The sequence below is a fragment of the Sminthopsis crassicaudata genome, chromosome 4 (assembly GCF_048593235.1).
Source record: "Sminthopsis crassicaudata isolate SCR6 chromosome 4, ASM4859323v1, whole genome shotgun sequence".
Lineage (NCBI taxonomy): Eukaryota > Metazoa > Chordata > Mammalia > Dasyuromorphia > Dasyuridae > Sminthopsis > Sminthopsis crassicaudata.
The window spans coordinates 91,500,809-91,525,920 of NC_133620.1; the positions used below are offsets into that span (position 1 = coordinate 91,500,809).

At 33.4% G+C, this 25,112-nt stretch overlaps 1 protein-coding gene across 4 annotated transcripts in view; it reads right to left on the minus strand.

Annotated features, from left to right (window-relative positions):
- Positions 1-24,687, minus strand: part of ASPM (assembly factor for spindle microtubules) — a 49,479-nt gene extending 24,792 nt beyond the window's left edge. For 2 of the 4 annotated variants that reach the window (XM_074308667.1, XM_074308665.1), the window contains exons 1-13: positions 23,878-24,687; positions 17,615-17,758; positions 15,746-17,261; positions 14,162-14,251; positions 11,940-12,086; positions 9,572-9,817; positions 9,202-9,269; positions 8,678-8,819; positions 8,429-8,559; positions 6,780-6,955; positions 5,280-5,425; positions 5,111-5,196; positions 1,358-1,579 (exon numbers count right to left, since the gene is read on the minus strand). In XM_074308667.1, coding sequence (XP_074164768.1) covers positions 1,358-1,579; positions 5,111-5,196; positions 5,280-5,425; positions 6,780-6,955; positions 8,429-8,559; positions 8,678-8,819; positions 9,202-9,269; positions 9,572-9,817; positions 11,940-12,086; positions 14,162-14,251; positions 15,746-17,261; positions 17,615-17,758; positions 23,878-24,183 — 3,420 coding nt within the window. In that variant the 5' untranslated portion in view covers positions 24,184-24,687. Of the gene's footprint in view, positions 1-1,357; positions 1,580-5,110; positions 5,197-5,279; positions 5,426-6,779; positions 6,956-8,428; positions 8,560-8,677; positions 8,820-9,201; positions 9,270-9,571; positions 9,818-11,939; positions 12,087-14,161; positions 14,252-15,745; positions 17,262-17,614; positions 17,759-20,080; positions 23,845-23,877 lie in introns of those variants that run through there. The other 2 variants (XM_074308666.1, XM_074308668.1) reach the window with 2 other exon arrangements.
- Positions 24,688-25,112: the final 425 nt, after the last annotated feature.

Below are 25,112 nucleotides of genomic sequence, written 5' to 3' on the forward strand. Positions count from 1 at the left end.
TTATAATTTTAACATTTAACTTTATTCAGTCTCTAAACTTATTATATATTCTTTATGTAAGTACTGTATACAAGTATACATTTTAGGGCTTTGTTTTTAATAAATGTGTGATTTTACTAAAGTTGAGATCTGTAAAAAGAAATCTCTCCACTGAAATGTATAACATATTTACAGTTTAAAAGTTAGAATTTTCAAAGGACAACAATACCTTAAACAATTTGACATTATTATTATTATTATATATTATATTATAGTCACAAGCATATTATATTGAAAAGCAGGACTTCAAAAAAATAAAAATATGCTTGTACCCTCCCCTGCCTCAAAAAGGCAAGACTTAAAACCTAGGTCTTCTTGACTCTATGTCCAAGTCTTCCTAACTTCCTATACTACAATAGCATGCTGCCCTTCCTATGCAGCAGGATTACTTTTAAAAGATATATGCGAGGAAACTGAAACTTTACATAGATATTAAATGACTTATTCAAGGACACTAGTAATAAATATGAAAGGCAGGATTATAAACCTCTATGTACAATACTTTTGCTACCATTGTAAGATCTAATAAAAACAGTTTCCTAAGGAAAAAAAAAAGATATATGCAAATATAAAACAAATAATACCTATAAGAGGTGAGTAGAGGAAAAAAACCACTAAATTTCATTACTATTTTGTCATACTTTTAAAATGAAAGTTAATTAGGGACAATAATAATTAAGAATATTAAGCAACTCTTTCTCTAAAACATTATTTTTAAAAAACCCATGACTATGCTTTTGGGGACAATAAGACACATGACCTTTGCACAAAGTCTGTGTATATATGTGAATACGTATAAGTTATGACTCACTAATTAAAAAGTGCCCCCCAAAACACAAGTATATACATCAATGTAAAAACATGGCTCAGCCTTAGAAACAGAAAGTTATTTGCTTGCACAACACGACAAAATATGAAAATATGTGTAAAAAAACTATACATATTTAATCTATGTCAGATTGTATGCTGCCTTGGGGAGGGAGAAGTTAAACAGAGAGAGAAAAATCCGGAACATAGTCTTACAGAAATAAATGTTGAAAACTATATGTGTTTGGAAAAAAATACTACTGAAAATTAAAAAATAAATGAAAGTAAAAAATTTAGCAAAATCTATAAATATAATTTTCTGTGTGACATCATGATTTCATTTATTCTTTACTGTACTGTTTTAAATCTTATAGCAATGAATGCTCAAGGATGTTAAATAAAAATAATACAGCATACTTTATACACACACACACACACACACACACACACACACACACACATGATTAAAGTATAACTTATACTTTAAAAAAGAAATGAGAATTTAACTTACTTTGTTGTTATAGAATGCACAAACAGCATTTACCCAGTCCATCAGCAACTTTACATTTTCACTATGGTGTTCCAAGGAAAAACTATTCTGACCAATTTTTTTCACATCGGTCAGGCCATTAGGATATGATGAAAGTACAGTCATCTTTCTTTTTATATTTAGTGAATGCTTTAAAAATACAATTTCTTCCTTTAACTGGTCTAAATTAAGCAAAATGTCCACCTAAAAGAGAACAAAGGTGCCAGTAAAAAAGACTTAATTACATATTTTAGTATTCTGTAATTTTTAACATAGAAATTAAAAAATTCTGACATCTATCTAGAGAAATTTATATAAGTACTATGATAAACTTTCAATGTCCTAAATTGAACAGATACATTAACCTTAAAAAAAAAAAAAAAAAAATTCTCACAACCTTCTCTTGAAGATTTTTTTGATTTTATCAAAAGTGGTTAGAAAAAATTATATTCCAAAAAAAAAAAAAAAAACCCAAAACAAATTATTAATATACAAGCAAAGAACTATACTTGCCTCCCACTCCCACTCCCCACTTTTGCCAATCTCCCTCCCATTTATATACAGAGTTAACTAGTTCCAGGATTTTTTTTTTTTTAATGTAGCATTGGAGAAGATAGTTGAACTACAGTTTAAATCTAGGAATGACAGGCTGCTGGCCAGGGATAAGTGTCCTTAAAAAGAGCTAGTAGCAACATATTAGTCTAGTTTTGTACAACTAATAAAAATGGCTTCAATCTAAATAAGCAAGGAAGACATCTGACTACTCAAGAAGCAAATTGCAACAGAGATGAACAATGTAAGAAATAATAGTAGTAGAGACTGACTAAAACTTCATAAGAGACAAAAATCAAAACTATCCTAAAGATCATATGGCCATCAATTTAGATTCATAAAGGACCTTAGAAATCATCTAGTTCAAATCACTAACACAAAAAGAAAAACTGAAATCATAAACATTAAATGAAGCACCATGATCACACATGATCATTTTAACCTAGGACTGATGCCAAATTGAGCTTTTTTTTCAAACACCCTAGCCTCCGACACATATTCACAAAAGCAAAGTAGAAGACAGGTGATGTGAACTAGATATTCTAATGCTAGCAGATATAGATGAATTCATTCTATACCTAGCATGGAAACAGAAGAGTATCAATTATAGGGGGATCCCTTCTGTCTAAAGTAGAACAATTTATCATTGACTTGACCTGCCTTCAAGGCCATTTGACTGTTCGGGATCTAATATTCATTTGTTTTATTCAAGGCAATAAAAGATGGTAAACTACAGTGATGAAGGAAAATAATCACTCTATTTTAGAACTTTTGAAAAAAAGAAGCAAATCCAGAAATGATCTAAAGTGGAATCTAGATTAAAGGGAGTAACAGATTTAAAAGGGTTCAAAGAACTAGAATTTCAAAGAGGCAATTAGCACAGGAGAGAAGGGAAACTCTCAAAAAATGAAATTCTATAATAAATCTAAAGAGATGAAAAAAGGTAGTTTTCTAAGAAGCTACATATAGGGGGAAGCTAGATGGTGCAGTCAGGAGGGCCTGAGTTCAAATAAGGTTTCAGACACATTTACTAGTGTGTGATCCTGGGCAAGTCACTTAACCCAAAATGCCTTGCCAAAAAAGAAAAAAGCAGCAGCAGCTATATATAGGAAACTCAAGAACAAACTTTGCCTAAAAATTCTTATACAGAAAAATACAATATATGGTAAACAAAGAAGAGTAAATAGAAAAGCATGGCATGGTCCTGTCAGAGTAGTAGCAGAAGCATTATACTTCAGAATAAATTCAAAGAATCTCAAAGTTGGTAGGGTTGTTAGATGGCTGAAAATAATCCAGTCCAACTCATATCAAAGAAAATTCTACTTTACCTAAAAATAAATCTTTAAATAAGGCAACAAGGTAGCACAGTGGAGTCAGGAATTTCTAAGTTCAAATCCAGCCTTAGAGACTTTAATAGCTGTGTATTTCTGGGCAAGTCACATAAATTTTATCTGTCCTAGTTTTCTAAATTATAAAATGGGGATAATAGCACTTGCCTTACAAGGGTTGTTGTGAGGATCAAATTATATATTTGTGAAGAGCTAGCACAGGACATAGTAAATGCTTAATAATTGCTTATTTTCTTCCTTTGCTTAGATCTTCATAAAGGGGTACTTACTACCTCCTGTGGTAGCCATAGGAGCTGTATTTCACTTTGAAGATAGCTCTAATTATTAGGTACTTTCTCTTGACATCAAACCTAAATTCAGCTCTTTGTCATTTTCATCAATTGTTAGCTAGTAAGTTCTGTCTCCTATGGCCAAAGAGAATAAGTTTACTTCATCTTTCAGGTAAGGATCCCTTAGATACTTGAAAACAGAAAGTTATTAGGTCCTCTCAGAAAATGTTCTCTTATAGAGGCTAAACAACCCCTGTCCCTTCAACTAAACTCATGACATGAACACAGGCCCCTTTCTGACATGACTGATCTCCCCCAGTTACTCTCCAACTCCTATCAAATGCAATGCAGACTTGAACACAATAATTCGGGTAGAGTCTTAACATGATAAACTACAGCAGAAATACTATCCACTATTTTTGAACATTATACTTTTTTATTGAGTTTATATTCTACTACCCCTTCCCAAATTATTTTCAAGCTAATTACTCATCATACCTATTCCAACTTATAACTCTGAATGTTGATTGGTTGTTTCCCACAAAATGCAACACATGTAATGTGACTAGTTAGTTTTTTCTTTTGTTTTGTTTTTTAAGACAAGAAAGTATAGGTGACTGGAAGGGGCAAATTAATAAAAAGGATTTACTGTTAATTGGAAAATTAAACTATTGTAAAAGGTAAATAAATAAATAAAAACTGAGTTTGAAGGAAGGGAAGCATTTAAAAATTTGAAGCAAATCAAGAAAGGGCTTGAATAGGAAATGACACTTGAATAAAAATGTGAAAGGAACTAGAAATATAAAAAGATGACATGTACATTTTGGGAATTCAGTTTGCTTAACTATGCCTAAGTCACTTAAATCTTGTTTTTTTGTTTTCCAATGGGAAGAGGAGAGCAAGAGAGAAAAATAAATGCTTGGTAACTGATAGAAAAAGCAGGGAAGAAACTGAGAAAGTTTTGCCTTTTTTCTTTTTTTGAGAAGAAAATTGGCAAATGTTTTTAATTGTTGGAAAATGTCTCAAGTGAAGAAAGATTAGACTTCTTGGCTTTATAAGATAAAAGAATGAAAGAGGAATGGGTAGAAGTAGCAGATAATAGGATTTTCTTTGATCTATGAACAATTTCCTAACAAAGTAGTTCAACAGTAGAATTTACTGCCTCATGAAAGTAGTAAGTTACCCCTCATTCTAGGTTTTTCTACTAGATTCTGGAAGACTACATGTTAATAATGCTGTAGAAAAGATTCTTTTTTCAGGAATTAGTTGACCACAAAATCCCTTACATTCTAGATTGTGTGCTTTCATTACTCCTATAATATTTGATATTTGTTAAATTGAATGATAAATTTAAATTTGCTTTTATTTATAATATTTATAACATATTTATATATTTTAGATATTCACATATATAAATTATATATAATTTCTTACATAATTATATAATATAAAATTATACATAATATATAAATATATATATATACACACACGTAAATAATAATATATTATCATTTCCTTAATAATTGCTTTTAAAGTACTGCAAAAATGTATTAAATCCACAGTACCTGAAAAGTAAGTGCTATTTTCCAAAGCAATGCTAGAGTTCGTTCTCTGTGACTATCCACAATATCCTTAGACTGAATTGTATTACCTGTAAATGATGAGATAGCCAGAAAAGTTATACATAAATTTTTCCTGAAGTAAATACAAAATTAAACTCTATTTGGCTATTACCTTGCTCATCATTCAATGGAACTCCATATTCTTTCAGCACTTGAATAACAATATCAACATTGTGAATCTTTTGAAGGCGACTTATTGCAGGAATCCTGAGTTTCTTTGAAATGTTCCAATTCTTTGTGAGAAGCTCCATGGCTCTCCTATCAATGATATAAAGGAGGTTCAACATTAAACTGCAGTTGGTTTGTTTTAAAAAGTCATGTTATAGTTTTTTAAATATATATTTCCATATATGAAAGTGATGCTCTCAAAGAGGATCAATGACATCTCAAGTATGATGTCTTGACTTAAACATGATGTGGATTTTAGTGATACAGAGCTGTGAAAAGTTCCAAAGTGGTCAGCTTCACTCTCTGTAATTACTGAAGTCCAGTTGTAAGAGAAAAATCAAGACAACTGATAACTGCCCATGATACAGAGAACTAAGCTTGACTTTGGAAAGAGCAGGGGGTTCAGGTTTTACCTCTGCCATTTCTCAATTCTCTAGGCAAAAATCACTTAAGGTTTATTTTCTTCATAAAAGAGGTCACTGAAAACTGCAGGGTTCAAAGTCCATTTCTGTTGCTAATGACAAGCCTGCTTTGGGTAAATATTACTTTGTATGCTCCAAGTCTCAGTATCCTCATCTCTAATAGGAGAGGAGACAACATGGCATCTCTGGACCCTTTCAGCTTTCAATCTATGATGCTACTTATCTACTAAGGTTTTGGTTTTTGATTTTGTATTTTAGTAGAGTTTCTTTTTTAATTTAAGAATCAATAAGGAGTCACAAGCTTTTTAAATAGAAGAGATAGTTATATGCTAAAGGGGCCAGACCGGAGAAATTTGTGGATGTGTAAGTGAACACTTGATGGAGGGAAGTAGCATTTATTAAATACCTACTTTGGGCTAGCAACCATGCTAAACACAACCCTGACACACACGTATAATTATTATTTCCATTATGCAGGAAGTTGATACAGTAGTAAAATGATTTTCCTGGGGCCAAATAACTAGTAAGTTTCTGAATCCCGATTTGAACTTGGGTTTTCCTAATTCCAAGTTCTGTGCCCTAGTAACCATGCTACTAGAGCTGCCTCCAAGAATCTTTGATTTTGTTAAGGTGGAAAAACCTTCCATCAGTGATAGAAATTGAGGATGTTCATGACTTAATCCGATCTGTACCTTAGTAGAGCTACATCACATCTTCCAAGGTAAGTCCACATTACTCCCTGGACCTTACATTCCAAACACTCTGTTCTGATTTCCATGCCTTAAGGTTGGAAGCCTCAAGCTTGGAATGCTCTACTTCCTCAGCTCCCAGTGTCAAACATCTTTTTCTGTAGACCCATCCTGAATCTGTCATCAGAAAGGCTTTAAGGCTACTATTTGGTACAGTGGAAAGGCCACAGGAAGTTGAAGAAATTGTACTATCATGAAATGGTAGTTGCTGGCAGAACTTTTTTCATGGTTACATCAAATTTCTATTCTCTACTAATAAGAACCATAACTTACACAAGACGAATTCCACATTTTAAGTCTACAGCAAGATTTGTTACAGCAAATTCAAATTCATCAAGTGGTGTTTGAATATGGCTAACAGGTAATCCCAAAAAGCCAAGGTGGCGGGAAAGGTCACCTTCACCACTAAGGAAGTCTCGTGAAAAAGCCAGAAGAATCTCTTTACTAGCCTGAGGATGAAAAAAATACAAAATACTTACAAATACTAATTAAATTATATTAACAACATTAGGTTTAAAATTTAAAAATATACAGCAAAGAAAAAAATAAACAAAATTTGAAAAAGGTTAGCTATCTCATTTAAATTGTAATCATTTGTCACACAGTTCAAATCAAAATTATATGTGGCAGAAATATTACCATATTTCTTTAAATGTAGCCTATTAATTAAAAATTTTAAAATCCCTAGAAAAAAATTAAGTTTAACAAAAACTGTTAGGCTCATATTCAAATAAGATCAAAAAAAAGAAGACAAGTTTTTTTTATTTTTAAAAAATATATTTATAGCAGCTCTTTTTGTAGGAATAAAACATTGGAAACTAAGATATTGAACAACTGAGAAATGCCTGAATAAATTGAGGAATACAAATATGGAATTCTTTTGTTGTAAGAAATGGGAAAAGAGATCATTTCAAAATCACATGGAAAAATCTTGTATGGACTGCTGAAGAGTAAAACAAGAAAAGTCAGAATAGTTTACAACATCAATATTTTAAAAGGGACTAATTTTTGAGTACTTTTATGGGCTGATGAATGAAATGAGTAGAAGTAGAACAATTTATATACCAATAGCCAGACTATAAAAAACTATAAAAACAAACATGGGGCATCTAGTTGGCACAATGGATAGAGTACTACCTCTGAAGTTAGGAGGACCTGAGTTCAAATCTGTTCTCGGACACTCTACACTTTCTAATTGTGTGATCCTGGGCAAGTCACTTAATCCCAATTGCCTCATCAAAAAAAAGAGAAAAAAAAGAAAGAAAAACAAAAAAAAAAAAACCAAACAACTTTGAAAGCAGGAAGAACATTAATCAAAACAATATAATAACCATTCCAGAGGAATAGTGAAATATGCTTTTTTTAAAGAGGTAATGAGGTAGAATAAGATGTATGTATTTTTGTCTTCAACATTAAGGGAATTTGTTTCACTTAGCAATGCATATTTGTAAGAAACTGCAGTGAGTTGAGGAATGAAAAAAAATAGGCTTCTATTAATTTTTTAGAGAGATGGAAGGGTTCTACACAAGTGAAATGTTACATGAACTTTCAGATGAAGTCACTATATTGTTAGTTTTAAATTATTTTGCTCTGCTAAGACTTCACACGAGAATATTTAAATGTTTTTAATACAAAAACAAAGCAAAGAACTTTTAAAAAGTTAAATTTAAAAACTCTACAATGATCAATAGTTTTCCTAAATAATATATAACTACAAAAATAACTATTAAAAGTTAACATAATTTTCCCACTGATAATTCCTCAAAATTAAATGTCAGCACCAATCAGTATCTTGTAGGCATGATAAGCATTCAGTACAAATTTGATGAATTTTAATCTCAAACCAACATGGATTTATTTCTAATCATTAAGTGCACTACAGAGAATAAAAGGGTTAAAATGATAAATAGATAAATTCATACCTTGAATTCTGAATCTTTACAAAAGAGACAAGGATCATGGTCAATAAGTCTAGATAATTTAGCACGATCAAGAAAACAGATCAGTAGTAATAACTTTTTCAAAGTGAATCTAGACAAAGCTTCTTCATGTCCTTAAAATGAAACAAAAATTAATGTTTGTTTGTGCAGCACCCAGAAGAGTAAATATTTAATAAATGTTTTTTGCCTGAAGCAGAAACTCAGAAATAATATCTTAAATATAAAAATTACCATCTCCATAAAGGTGAGGTACAGAAGGATGTCTGTATTCAGCTGCTATGTCAGGGTTCCAAAGTAAACGATTCAGAATAAATATGGCCAAACCTGCAACATCACTATTGTTTTCCAAAGAGATCAGTTCTCCATAAACAGTCTGAAATAAATATTGGGTTTTTTTTTTTTTTTTAGTTCTTTTCAATTTGCTACCACTCTGCACCCCAAATACTTCAAAAAGCAAAATGCTACCTAGTTTGCAGCCAATTTTTAACATATCCCCATTTTTTTGAAAAACATATTTTCCTGTTTTAATAAGAGGAAATTTTCCTGTTTTAATAAGAGGAAGGGATCTAACAACATAGGAACTTAATATTCTACAAAATAATGACTTTGCTTTGTAGGTATATAATAATTTCTATCCTCAAAAGTACTAAAATATTTTATTAAACTTTCTAATCTATTCAATAACAGATACACAAAATACAAAATAATGAATACAAATTAAATATAATTTTTTCCCCCAAAATAAAATAACATACCTCTAAACCTATTCGGAGCCACAATGGATTATATGATAATAGCCAGTTGAGGATTTTCTGTCGTTCCCCTAAAATGTTATGAAAAAGCAATCAAGCTTATTAATCAGCAAGATGACTACTAGCACCACAGTTTAATTCATGAAGTCAAGTACAACTTTGGTGAGAAAAGTAAATTCTAAGTATAATAGATATACTATACATAAAGTATAATTATAATTATAGTAAATTATAAGAAAAATAAATATAACTTCTTATTAAATACTTGCAGAATTTAGGATTTAGGGAAAAAAATAACTTACAGAGCTTTAAGCACTTAACACTGATTATTAATGATTCATCAATATCAAATCAAGGTTTCTGCAGTCCTTACCCACATCTTTCCAGAGATGTTTATCCTTCCGAACAAGTAATCGTCTAGCTTCAATCTCAACTTCTAGTTTTTTAATAGCTTTAACCATTTTTTCTGATGTAAATAAATGACAAGCCTTACGACGTAATCTGTTCAATCTACATCGAGCAGTATATGCTCTAAGAGACATTTCATCTTTTGTTGGTGCTCTTGGAACACTTATTTTATAATGATTCTCCACTCCCAAAAGAAGAGTAACAGCATTTACTGTCAAAAGAGAAAGAAAACACATGACTGATTAACTTATCGTTACAAAGTTATATGGAACTTAGGTTTTAATTTTTAAATAAACTAAAATACTTTTGAAAATATTTATCAAAAAAAACACCTCGATTTTTAAATGTAAAAATAATAAAATAATTCACAAAGATCAACATACTACAAGCAATAGCAGCATACAGTTTCTATACTTTTGATATAAACAGTATAAAGTTAAGAAAACAAAAACTAAGAATGTAAGAACTATTAGAATGTGATTTTTATTCAAAATAGAAGACAATTTCAAATTTTAAATTCTGCCATTATCTATAAAGCCTTAAAAATATTTACTAAAACAGAACAACACAATCTTCTATAAGAACCTTGAGATGACAAATGTATCTTTGCTTGAATATTTGCATTAACAGAAGCTCATTTTTTTCAGGAAAACACATTTCATTATTATTCAGCTCTAATTAACAGCTTTTGCTTTTATATCATTTTAATTTCTTAAGTCTTCTCTTATAACAAATAGTTCTTAAAAAAGAAAAAAGGCATATGAGCAAAAGCTGATCATATTTGATACTTAGGCAATATTACATGCCCACAGGTCCCTATCTCTGCAAAGAAGGAAAGGACATCAATTCTAATGTTATTCTTCATGCTTAGTCAAAATTTGCCTCTCTATAAATATGTCCATTATTACTAGGTTTTTACCTTTACAGTAATACAGGATTAAGTATATAATCTCTTATCCACAAGAAAGTTCTTCAAAAACTTGAAGACAACTATCATGTACTTCTAAATACTTCTTTTTCAGGTTTAAACATTTAAATTACACTAAATCATTCTGCATATAGCATTATTTCCAGAATTTCCACTATACAAGTTAGTTCATGTCAATGATATATTAAATGATATATCTAAAGATATGCAACTAGTATTAAAGAAAAAATTCAAGCCATGCTACTTCTCAACCTAAAACCAGTTCTTATTGTATTAATATCATAGGTCCCCTAATATTAGAGATATGATTTGACAGGAAGAATATTACCTACCATGTCCTGGATAATATACTTCTATTAAAACTATGATGGCACTAATAATCAATATAGTGTCATGGATAGAGGACTGATATTGAAATCAGGAAGAAATAGGCTCAGGTACTACTTCCAACACATACTGCTATGTAACTTTGTACATCTCATAACCTTAACCTCTCAGGATCCCAGGCAACTTTCTAAGAGTCAAAGTTGCAGCTATACATTGGTAGAAATTTCTCATTTGGAGCCCTCTACCAGCAAACTCAAAGATCTACAAAACAAAGAGATATTAAAATGGAAAGGGAAGGTAAAATGGGGAAGGGGAAAATAGAGAAGAGAAAAAGTAGAAAAGAAAAGTAGAAAGAGGAAGAGGAAAAGGAAAGAAAGAAGAATGGGGAAGGAAAAGAAAGAGATGAAGAAAGATGACAGTAAGGTTCAGTTTCTTTAAAGCTATAGTTCAGTTTTCTGAAAACATAAAATCATAACAGCACAAAATAAATGTGAGATATGCAAACTCAGAGCATTCCAAATGTTTAAACAGAACTATTTGTGTCCAACTTGTGATAGTCTTCTAAGTTTGTAATGGATGGATCAGCTAGTCAACTCACTTTACCTTACCCCAAAACTATGGTAGCACTAGTCCTCTTTGTGGACAAAGGACAAACAACAATAAGCTCTTCCTATTGTATCCCAAGAGAAATTGTGACTTCTAAATGAAGGCTTTCCTATTCTCCCTTAATACTAATTCCCATTGAGACCATCTCCAATATGTCATGTATATTTTCTTCTTTGAATACAGCTGTTTGCATATTGTCTTCTTCATTAGATTGTGAGCTCTTTGTAAGCAGATTATTTTTTCCTTTCTTTGCATCTAAGTATTTTAGTGCTGATACATTACTCTTAACTTCAGTCAACTAAAATAATTTTTTGTAGTACATGTGCCATGTTATATATTTTCTATTTATTTAAAAATAAATTTTAATATAATTTTAAAATATATATTGGAAAGTTATATATTCAAATTAAATTAACTAATTCTTAGAGAAAATATATATTTAAAAGCTGAGTCAAAGAAAATACTATTTTACCTTGAGAAGTTTTAGCTTTTACAGTTAAATCATCAGGAGTTAGAATGAAATTTAACCACCATGTGAAACCTTGCTCCTGCTTTTCCTTCCAGCGCTCATCATAAAACATGTTTCTAGCAGCAAATGGCATCGGATGCCTAGGAATGACTAAAAATAAGCCTTTATTTTATAAAATGAACACTTTTTTCTTCAAAATAGTATATATGAAAAGAAAGCAAAGAGATACAAGACATTAAGGAACAAAAACATTAAGGGAATTATCTGACTCAATGAAGAGTAAAATAGAACATCTAGAAAAACTGCTGATATTAAAAACAGTAGTGTTTCTTTTAAATAGACTTGTGATTTCATCTATGTATATAACTCCACGTAAGGAATTTCTTTTAGTAATATACAACTTTTCTGCACCTAGGATCTTTAGAGTTGTCTAGGCCAACAAGAGGGAAAATGGCTTGCTTAGAATCACATTACCATTAAGTTTTAGATGCAAGACTAAATCCAGGCCTGGGAGTACACCACATTTCTCTGATAGCAATATTAATCCTTATAAAATGGAAAAGTGGAAACAATACTTAAGTTAGATTGCCAGATTTTGCACTTTAGGAATCTTTCTTACAAAAATGATTATTTTTTTACAGCCTCTCCCTCATAATTAATTAGTGATAACATGCTGGTCCTAAAATCAAGAAAACTTTCGAGTTCAAATCTGACCTCAGACATATATACTAGTTGTGTGACTCTGATAAGTCACCTAACCCCATTTGTCTCAGTTCCTCAACTTCAAAATGAGCTGGAGAAGGAAATGGCATACCCATTGGGCAAAAATACCCAGTATCCTTGCCAAGAAAACTTCAAGTGAGTTCATAAAGAATGAGACATGACTGAAATATGAGACCGAACAACAACAATCAATGGAAGGAGTTTCCATAATCTTAACTTTTTCTCCTATTTCTAAAATCCTCTACAAGCTGACTTCCTATCTCATCATTTAACTGAACTCTCCAAAGTCATCAATGATAACTTAATTACTAAATGGCCTTTTACTTATCTTTATGCTTCTTTATTTCTTTGAAGCTTTTGACACTAATAACTACCCTCTCCTTCTGAATACTTTCTCTTCTTTAGATCTTCCAAGACTATGCTTTCAACTGGTTCTCTGATCACTTTCTGACCACTACTTAGTCTCTTGCTGTATTAAATGTCAGATTCACTTATTGTGGCTATCCCTCAAGACTGCCCTCAGTCCTTTTCTCTTTTCCTTCTATGCTATGTCACTTGGAGATCTCATCAAATCTTATCATCAAATGAGAGAACAAGAGCAAAGCAGTTTGCCACATAATGGGCAATTAATAATGAATCTTTCCCCACTTTCCTACAGATTCAATCCTCTTCATACAGATGATTCTCAGATTTATTCAGTCCTAACTTTTCTTCTGACCTCCAATATTACACTACCAGCTGTCTACTAGATAACTCAAACTATCTGTCCCACAAATACCACACAAATTAACATGGCAAAAACAAAACTCATTATCTTTTCTCTCAACTTCTCCCTTCTACTACTATTAAGCCATCATTATCTCACATACCAGGCTCATAGACTTGGAGTCACAACTCACATTCATCCCACAGACTCAATCTGTAGCCAAGTTTTATTGTTTCTATCTTCACGACATCTTATATATGTCTCCCCCCCCCCCCGAAGTTACACTCACACATTATGTCAAGAATCAAATATAATACTTTCTATATGACTTCTAAAACTTCTTGTAACCTGATTCCTTCCTACCTTTTCAGCCTCTGTAAATATCTCTCCCTCCTAGTAGTCTATGATCTAGTAATACTGACCCTGTAGGACATCTATCTCCTATCTTGTAATTTTTCACTTGCCATCTTTCCTACTTAGAATTCTATCTTCCACTCCTTAGTTCTTCCAGATTCAGCTCAAACCCTTCTCTGATATTTCTACTTGCTAGTGCATTCCTTCTGAGATTGTTTTCCATTTACAATGTATTTGTTTTCTGTGTATATAATTGTATGTTGTCTCCCCCATACTCCTTAGCAAGGACTGAGCTTTGCTTTTTTTTGTACATCCAGTGCTTGGCACTAAGCACTTAATAAATACTCACTAACTTATACTGAATTTTCCTACATAGATGAAACAGGTGTAAACTTCCATATCTTCTCCCTCACCCCATCCAAAAAGATTTCAATCAAATTACCTGTCTTTAATGGTTTTATGAAAGTCAAATGGGATTGTGCCACAGCAACAATAGGTTTATTTATTCTGTTGATGACAGAGCTCGAAGTACCTAAAACAGATCATTTAAAATCAAAGTGAATGTTATATTAAAAAAAAAAAATCCTTCAAGTATTTGATTAGTAAGGCGATACCCTTGATAAAATCAATTAATCTGCAACCCTCTGCAACTACCTGTAGTAAAGCTTATAATTCCATATATTTGTCAGTTCAATTTCTTATCTGTAGATTCAGACAAAAACCTCATTATCACAAGTACTAAGTGGAAATAACAATGCTAAGGACTATTAGCAACAGAAGTAGCCACTACTCTCAACTCAAAGATACACAAATCCTTAATATGCTAAATATCTAGAGCATCTATATTAGGTACTATGCTAGGTACCAAAGGCAAGAAGACAAAATGAATGGCTTCTGTTACAAATACCACAAAATCTTAGGAACACAGATTTAGAAAATGAAGAAACTTTTTAAGGTTATCTCTTTCAACCTCATCATTTTAAACATATACATATAAATATATTTAAAAAAAAAAACATATAAAGTAAAATTTCTGAGAATGGATAAAATAACAATTGGAAGATCATTAAATGCCTTTTATAGAAAACAGCATCCGAGTTATGCATTGAAAAAGAAGCTAGGGATCCTATAAGGTGAAAATGAAAAACAAAGATGGGGTAGATACAGAAAACACTAGTGAGTAGGTCAATTTAGCTTGAATATATAGTGCTGATGGTTGATAGGATCAGCCTAGAAAGGCAGCCTGAAAATAGATTGAACAAGACTACAAATGATGGACAGAGTAATTAGTATTTTGTACTAGAGGCACCTATTAAAGCTTGTTGACCAGAGAAGTAACATGGTCAGACCTGCATATGAGGGATATTATTTTCCTTATGTTCATAAGCACTGTGGTTAAAATGGATGGTAGAGAGAGTGGAAGCTGCAAGATCAATTAGGAGGATTTGCCACAAAATGGATGACCAGTAATCAGGAACTTAACAAGATAACACAGACAAGACATTGTGGAAAGAATGCTTGCTCATGAGTGAGGAGACCTGCATTTAAATCCTAATTCTCAAACTTAATGGCTATATGTGACCTCAATCAAGTCATTTACATCTTTTCCTTTCCTCACCTGTAAAATGAAGTTTAATCAGATTGGTTCTAAGGCCCTTTTTAGCTGATGTCCAATAAAGATTTACAAATTAATGCAGAAGAAAAAAAATTCTAACAACAATATTTAGTTATCCTATATTTATTTAGTAAAGAAAAAGAGAAAATGTATCCTTAATGAGTTAACAATTTAACAAAAAAAAAAAAAAAGTTGTTTGTAAGACAGTGAACAAGTGGTTTCATTAAATAAACATGGAGAAAAAAAAAAAACACAAGACTGAATTACAGTGATATCCTTTACAGATATGATATGGAATGAAATCAAATAATCAAATTCTATTAAACTCCCTAAGATTAAAACCCAAAGGAATTTTCCTTGGCAAATTTTTTTGAAAGTATGTTTTTATTCCACTAAATAAATGAAACTCACCAGTTTTCTTTTTCAGCTTTTGTTTCTCTCTGACATTAATATGTTTTGAGGCTGGTGATCTTACAATTGCTTTTTTTGTTTTTACAGCAGTCAGTGCTTTGGACTTTGCACAAGAAAAATGAATTCTTTTGGTTTCTCTCACTTCCATACATTCATTAGTCGAGTTCATTGCATATACATCTTCCAAGTTTCCTTCACTTTTTCTTTTATGGCCAACAAAAGCACTTCCAAAGGAAAATGAATTTGTTCTATCTTTACAACTCTTTGATTCACTTACAACTGGGTGTACATTTGGAAGATAAGCATGAAATGTTTCTGTATTTTCACAATGATTTATTGTATTAGTAAGACACCGTCTAGACTTTGGGTTATTTGTTCCAGTTCTTTTTGTTTCAGAACACTTTGGCTTACTTTTAGTAACAGTAGTTGAAAGTATTGGACGTCTCTTATGTTGTTCCTTGAAGTTACAAGGATTTTTCTGAATCGTTTTCTGAACCTTATGATGATTCTCATTTGAAGAACTAGAGTAACCTAAATTAATTTCTACTAGTTTGGTTTCTTTGAGGATTCTATTTGGAAAGACTTGATCCTCAGGCACAAATTGTAATACTTCACTGTTCTTCCAATTAAATGATGATTTTGAAATTGGAGAATTTTCATTTGGTAAAGGTAACAGTGAAAATTCAAGTGTTTCCTGACATGTATGCAACTCAGCTATGTTATTTTTTAAAAACTGATCTGGTGAGAGAATAGGATCAACTGATACCGGTTCTAGATCTTCATTTAGTTCATAGCTGTCAGTTACAAAGGAATCTGGACTTAAAATTGTCCTCTGAAAAAGTGGTTTGTGTATTTCACATATTCTTTGTGACTCAAAATGCATATCTTTTGAATCATCCTTCTTAAACTGATCAGGTGAAAGAACCGCCATGGATTTCAGATCTTTATTAATCAAATAGTTATCACTTAAAAAAGAATCTGGACTTAGAAAAGTTCTTTGGTTTGGCATCTGCATAACTGAAGAATGATCTGGACTTATAATAGGTAATTTTCTATTATTGAAAGCCAAATGACCCTTATCATTTTCTTGAACTGATTTAGTTACAGTATTATATAAATTTTTACTAATTACTTCCTCATTCAAATGAAAATTCTTCAAAGGACTAGTATCTTGTGCTTCTTTCAATAATTCTTTGTTTACTGGTGCATGAAGAAGGGTATAGGTGGTAGATCGACGAATGGAAAGTGGAGTGCCAATCTTATTAGGGCTTTTATTAATGGGACTTACAGGTGATTCAGGCAATTTATTCTTTTCCGTATTTAAAGAATTACTTTCCAAGAGGGAACAGTCTTTCAGTGCAAACAAGTTTTCACAAGCTTGTAATGGGCTTCTTATTTTGTTATCCTTTTGAGGAATATTAAAAACATCATCAACATTTTTATCATTTGAATGCCTTTTAGAAAGCTGTGAGGACGATGAAATATCCTTCTTTTTAAGAGTATCCCAAAGACTCCTCTGAAAAGAAAGCAAAAAATTAATTAGCTGATAGTTGAAAGTTAATTTTCAATAAAATGTCAACTATATAAAATATCTAAAAAAATTATATTAAGATAGTAGGACACATTAAAGATAGATAATCTATATAATAAAAAGATGATAATTTAGATATGTTTAACAGGGTAAGAATTGAGTTATTAGAGACAAATAATTATCAACAGAATACATGAAAACATATAAAATAAGTGCTATTTATATATATAGTTACATATAATATGTATAATTAGTTATTAATATTTTTATGTTAGTAAGTTAACTTTAATAAGGTGAAATCAAACAAATACTATTTTCATAATTTAAAATATAATTACCTTTTTCTTTTTTGGTTGTTCTGCATTTCCTAATAATATTACTTGATGTTTCAGAATGTCATTCACAAGAAAAGTTATCATTTCTCGTACTCTACCTTCTTTGGCTGGTGTCCAAGTTATAGAAACAGAAATTCTTTCTTTAGACTACAAAAAGATAACAAGGAAGAAAACCTTTGACACACATTATACCTAAATAGAATTTTAAAATCAAATTCATTGATTTCTTTCCTTCTCAATCCCATCTTTTTCCTAATGAAAAAAACTTTATTACTTTTACTGTTGCTGATTTTCAGTAGAAATGAAGAAAAAATATTTTTACAAATACTAATGGCAAATTCAAGAATATAAAAAATATAAAGTGTTAAAACTAATAATGAAAGCAATAACTAGATTATTTCTTAGATTTCAGAGATTGTTTTATAACTCTTAAGTAAACAAATATGGTTAAATATGGTTAAAAATAAGTTAAAGAAAATTCATGCAAATTAGGTGATAAAAAGTTTTCCATCTTCTAATACTACTTGCAGTTTTCAGTAGAAATTCTTCTTACAAAAAAAAAAAAAAAAAAAGAAAGAAAGAAAAAGAAATGCTTCTTCCACATTCCTGAAACTGGAATGTAGATCCCTCATTCATGCTCGCTAACCAGCTGGGTTAGGAATAAGACTAGATCTAATCTTGCTCCTTTCTATCACTTGCAGCTCTTTCTAATCTTGTCTCTTCTTCTCTAATGGTTCCTTTTCTGCTGTCCAAATAAGACTAAATCCTTTCAAAAAGCAAAAAACATCTTTAGTGGATTTTACCATCCCCTAAGCTCTATCACTATCTTTTCTCTTTCTCTCAAGAGCCTAAAAAACAAAAAACAAAAAACTGTTTACACTTATTACCTACATTCATTCTCTTCTGACTCAATTCTCAACTGCTGGCACGGTCATTACTCAACTGCAACTGCTCCCTCTAAAGTTACTGATGATCTCTTGATTGTCAGATTTGATGGACTTTTCTGACCATTCATTTTTCTGAACTTCTCTAAGAACTTTGACATCCCTGAACATCACAGTCCTAGACACTGTCTTCTCAAAACACTATACTTTTCCTGCTTGTCTTCCTACTTGTTTTGACTGCTTTTCACTCTCTATCATCTCCCCTAACTGTGGATATACCCTAGGATTCTGACCTAAGTGTTCTCCCCATATTCCCTTACTTAGTGACTTCATCAGTTCCCATGAATTTAAATGGCACTTCAAGGCAGATGATTCCTAGATCTACAATTCCAATTCCAGTTTCTCATCTGAGCTCCAATTCCACATAACTAACTGCCAATCAGACATTTCAAACAGATTGTCCATTACATTTCCAATTCAAAACCCAAATTTCTGAACTTCTCTTTTTCTTCATACTAACCCCTGCCTTTATACTCAAAGAGACTTAAGTTTATACAATGATGTCTCCTCAAATGTTTTATCAGCCTCAGTTTCCATGAACTTCACTTTCATGTACTACTGCAGTCAAAAATAATAGGATGGTCATACCTTTAATCTAATCACCACCTGAAAACATTCCTTTCCACAAGCCATAATTCTTTCTTCTCTATTCTCACATACCTAAGCTTATATACTCTAACCTCACAGCAACCTCCAATCACTATACACCAGGGTTTCTCAAACTGCAGCCCACACCTGCCAGGCTATGGCAAATGGGCTGAGGGGTGGAGACAGAGTGTGAGTTCTTGTTTTTACGATAGTCCGGTGAGGGACAGTGAACTGGCCCCCTATTTTAAAAGTTTGAGGACCACTGCTTATACACACTTCTATCCCTGCTCATTTCATTTAATTTCTTTCCTTGAAAATCTTGATCATAGATATAGCATGTTACCTTCTACCCTTAAACCCCTTGTCCAATTTGCCACTCATTTCTTTCCAAAAGAGTGACACAATGATGCTGATGCAATGCAATACAAAATTATATTATGAGATTCAACTAGACCCTCACTAGTGCACATCAATCTACTTATGCTTACCTGATTCTCTCAACTCCTTACTAATTAATTATTAATTAATTCTTCTCAACCTACTACTTACACCACTCTTACCTCTTTCCTGTGAGTAGATAACCTTTACTTAAAAAAAAAAAAAAAAAGTCATCTTTTAAGTCCCTTTTCCTCCCCAACAGAATACCATTGTCTCCTTTTGTTCCCATTTTGTAGGAAGGGGTGGTCCTTTTTGATAAGACTAACTCTTCTACTTATGCCTTGATCTTAGCCTCTTCCAGGAACTTGCTCTTCAATCATCTCTTAATTATTTTCAACCTCTTCTTATCCATTAATTCCTTTCCACCTACTAACAAATATACCCAGATTTCACCCATCCTTAAAAATCTTACCAACTCCTAAAGCTATCAACCCATTTGGCAGCCAAACTCCAAAAGAAAGATGTTTAAATGTGCTTTATTTTCTCACTTATCACTCACTTTTCATCCTGGAGACTTTGTCTTGACCACACAACGAAAATTTCTCTTTCAAAGAAAATAATCTCTTTATTGGTAAATCCAATGGCCTTTTCTGAGTCTTCATCTTTCTTGACAACTCCCCTCTCCCCAGCATGTCTAATGATGATTCTCTCCTGGAGAAAAAACTCTGGAGGTTTTTGTTTTGAACACTTTTGTTGTGATTCTCCTGATTCATGTTACAATCCATAACCATGGACGTACTTCAAAGACTCCATGCTGCGTCCTTCCCTTTTCCCTCTCAATACTCTTCTTGTACTCATCTCTTATAATTAATTTCATTGCATTCCATGGATTTGCGTATGAGACGACTCAGCTCCAGTCCAACATTTCTGTCTCCCAAATTTCCAAATTTTCACACTGATGAAGGTTCCACAGATAACTCAAATTCAATATTTGCAAAACTGAATATACTTATCTTTTCTCCTAAACACTAATTCTCCTCTCAACTACTCAAAATATTTCTGTTAAAGGCATTACCATTTTTCCCCAGGTACTAGATTCACATTCTAGTAGTTACCCTCAATCCTATACTTAAACTCAATCCTCCTCACCCCCCATATCCAAACAATTACTAGATTTTAGTAATTCTATTTCCACATATCTCTTCCATCTATTCCTTTCTAGACCACAAATACACTCAAGTTTAAGCTTTCACAATGTCTTAACCAGTCATCTTGCAACCAGTTTCATCTCTCACTAATCTATCATAAACAGAGCTGCCATACTGGCATTCTTAAGTACAGATTTACCCATGATTCTCACCACAAGAAATTTTGTTGGTTCCCATATGTCCCTAAAATAAAACACAAACTCATCTTTTTTGGAGGGAATTTTAAGTCCTTCACAATTTGTTTCCTCCTTTTCTTTGGGGGCTAACACATTACTCCCTCTCACATACTCCCCTCTAGACAAAAAGGCCTACCTGCTATTCCTTTTACATATTCTTAAGTCTCCTACCTCTATCTTTACTTAGCCTGTCACCTGTACCTCAAATGCTTTCTTAGCTCACCTCTGCTTCTCTTTCAAAGCTAAATCCAAATGCTTTCTCCTACAAGAGACTTTTCATAAATTTCCCAATTACTAGTTCTCCCCGACTCCCAAATCGCTTTGTATATACAGTATTTGATGTTTACTTATTTACAATTATCTTAAGTGAAATAATATATGTAAAGTGTTTAACTGCGCCTGGCACATAGTGAGCACTTAAGTTCTCTTCCAACTCCAGTTTTGGTTCCCTGACCTCACTTCACCTAGGGAGACAATATTATCAATTTTTTAACAAATCACATTTGCTTAGTATTAGTACAAAGCTATATAATCTCTTTCTACTATTTTTAAAGTTTTTCTGAAAAAATGGAAAGACTGGATTAGATGGCTTCTAAGGTCTTTTCCAGTTCAAGATCTAAGATGTGTAAAATGCAAAAAGAACTGATACTATCTACCTCACAGGGTTGTTTGAATATGGAAAGCTTCTCTAGCCTAACTCCTTGATTTTACAGTAGAACAAACTAAAAACAAGGGACATTAAATGACTTCTTCTGGGGCTCACATATGGCAGAGCCAAAATTTGACTCAGGTCTTTTGAATCTAAATACAACATTCTTTCAACTCTTATCATTTGCATTGCTTATCTCATATTGTCACAAAAAAAAACAAATGAAAAGATGTACTTTATAAATCTTAAAGCAAAATATAAATGGAAGCTACTATTATTTATCAACAGCCCAGCTCTATCCAGGTTAGGTCTCAAGATTACATATTAATAGATAAGTTTAAAACAAGATTTTAAAAATATGTATACTAAGAAAAAGCATACTATAATTAAGATTTAATCTATGCATTTTAATAGGAAAAATAGTATGAGGATTACTACTTCTTGATTTTTTTTTAAAGATAAATAATATTCTGTCCAGTCCTTTCTTTTTTCAGATGAACCTGTAACACTCTGTCTATTAAGCTCCATGTAGGATGGGGTCAGATTGGGAAAAAATCAAACACCAGAAATTTTTTTCAAAGCAACTTGAATGGTTTAAAATATAAGCTACAAATTAAAATATAATACTTTACGGTTTCTTTTCTGGCCCTCAGCTTTCCTAATACTGCTCTCTCTTAGTTCTTCTCATATCTGTCTCACTTCTTTTCAGTATCTTTTGCTGGATCATCATACACATAAGGTTCCCATAGCTTCTATTCTATGTTGTCTTCCTCTCTCTTGATGATCCCATCAGTTTCTGTGGATTCAATTATCACCTTTCTAAAAGATGAATCCCAGATCTACATACCCACTCTTCACTTCTCTTGTGGGCATTATCACTAAATAGTTGCTGGACAGCTCCTCCAAGATATGTAAAATACATCTGCAAAATGGAACTAATTTACTTCCCTGCTCAATCTTCCCCTTCTCTGAATTTCCTTTTTCTACTGGGGCACCATTATTCTTCCAACCTCCCAGGGGTGCAAAATTTAGTCTTTCTCCTCCCTCATCTCTAATTGCTTGTGGGAATGAGTCCTAACATCTCTCTTCTGTAACTCACAGGGTTATTACCTTTTACCACTATTGTTTTAGCCTCCTACCAAGTCTTCCAGCTTTGAGACTGTCTTCTCCAATTCATTCATAGCTGCCAAAACCATCTTCTAAAAAACATAAGTCTGACGCTGTTATCTTCTCTGTTGCTTTCATCATCTTCAATGGTGAAAATGCTAACTCCTAAGAATGGCCTTCAAAACCCTTACTTCCAGCCAATCTAGACAACACACATTCAGTACTTCAGTGAATTTTATGTTCTAACCAAACAGCCTACTTGAATTCTGTCTCCTACTTTCATAACTTTTCTCAGGCTACCTTTATCTTCCATGCCTCACTTGTGGAAACCTTGGTTTCCTTCAACATTATACTTGGGATCCTACAGAAAAGTCCTTCCTGGGTCTCCTAGCTATTAGTGTTCTAATACTAACACTAATTAGTATGGTAAATTAGTACTGAGATGGGTACTAATCACTAATGGTAGTTATTAATTATCTTTTGCTATTCACATTTGTTTAAACATTAGTTTACACGTAGTGATATCTGAGGGTGATATATAACACACACAAAAAAATTATTATTAACTAAAAATACTTAGTACTAATAATGTTATTTATTAGCAATTATGATATTCTTATTCATGTAATATTAAAGTAAAAAATAAGTTCTTAGACAAAAACTGGCTGTTTCTTGTTTCTGCCTAAGTTTTCTCCCGCTGCTTTGATGCCATTCATCACCAAGCATTTAAGGATTTATAGTATACCAAGCAGTGGAGATAAAAAGAAAAATAAAACTAATCCTTCAAAGAGCTCACATTCCAACAGGGTAGATGGCAACTGGGGGAATTAAGTCTGAACATAATGGACTATTAATGTAGATGAAAAGACAGCCCAATGGGAAGGCACTAACTTTAAGATAGATGGGAGCTGCTTTTAATAGTGAGATTTTAGCTGAGATAAGAAAGCGAATTGAACAGAATCTAATCTTGTACCGATTAGCAACTGAAATCAGAGTCAGCCGAGAAAGCTGAGATGGGGGTGCCTTTAAGGAGCACAGCAGTTTCTCGATCTCTCTCTATGGGGACACCGTGCTTTACCTCTCCTTAAGGGTCAAGTTTCTGGAACATCGCCCCACCGGGGCTGGGGGAAGACAGCCCAACTGTCGCAGCGGGAGGTCACGGAGGGAAAACCTGGTAGGTCTGGGAAGGAGACGCCAGCCCACGCGCCGTCCTTACCTGCAGCACGCAGCTCTGCGGGGAGACGCTGAAACCCTTGTCTGCCGCCGGGAGCCGAGCCACGCTCACCTCCACCACCTCATCGTTTGGGTTGTCTAGGACCAAGGGCAAGGTCCGAGACACTCCCACCCGAACGTCTCCGAAGCAGAGGAAGGGTGGTCTAGAGAAGTGACTGAGCCTCAAGAACGCCGGAGAGTCGCCGGTCTCCGCAACTCGTGGTGCCCGCGGCCCTCGAGGCGGCCCGGGGCCGAGCCCCGGCTCCCAGTCACCCGCGGCGGCGTTTCGCCCCGCGTGCCCCGCCGCCATAGCTCCTCGGGAGACCCTCCGCAGAGCCTCGCTGCGCTGGCCACGCAGGCTTCGGGCGAGGAGGAAGAAGCTAGGGCTAGTTGGAGTGGCCCCGCGCCGCTTCGCCTCTTTTAGCGTTTATCCCAGGATTCCAGCGAGCGACGGGCTGCGCCAAATCTCTGAATAACCTCAAAACAACTCCCTCTCCGGCCAGTTTCAAAAAATCCCAAACTCGCCAATCGGGAGCCGGGAGCGGCACTGGCCAATGGCGACAGGAGGCTGGAGAGTCACCGACCAATGGGGCGGCAGCGACTTTTTTTAAAATTGATGGTTGCCAGGCACCAGTGGGAGGGAGAATGTCTTCCCCGGAAGGGTGGATGGAAAGGTTTAGGCTTATTCAGACAAATGTAACCACAACGCATTTTCCAAAAGCTTACCGTTACCGGGGTGTGCTGCATCTAAAATTGCAAGCAATTCCACTAGCCTTCCACTCCCATTTGTTCTTTGGGTGAATGAAGGCTGGATGGATGGAACACAGAATATAACTGTGCTAAGGCCCGGGAATAGATTAAAAAAAAAAAAAAAGTGCCTTCTCCACGCCTATGCCCGCCTCTTAAATAATCTACATTCTAATTGTCATTCAGTCGTATCCGACAATTTATGCCCCTACATTTTTTCTTGCCTTTCTTGGCAAAGACAAAGGTGTAGTTTTGCCATTTCCTTCTCCAACTCATTTTATTAAGGCAAAGAGGATTAAATGTCATGTCTGAAAAACTGTCTGAAGTCGGATTTAAATTTAGGAAGATGAGCAGATCCTGCATTCTGATCACTGTGCTACCTACCCACCTCAGAATATACCTCTAGGTCAACTTAAAAGTTTTCTGAGCAAAATCCCTCAATTGTTGATTAAGGTATATCATTCCCAAAGTATTTTCCACAACTACATGACT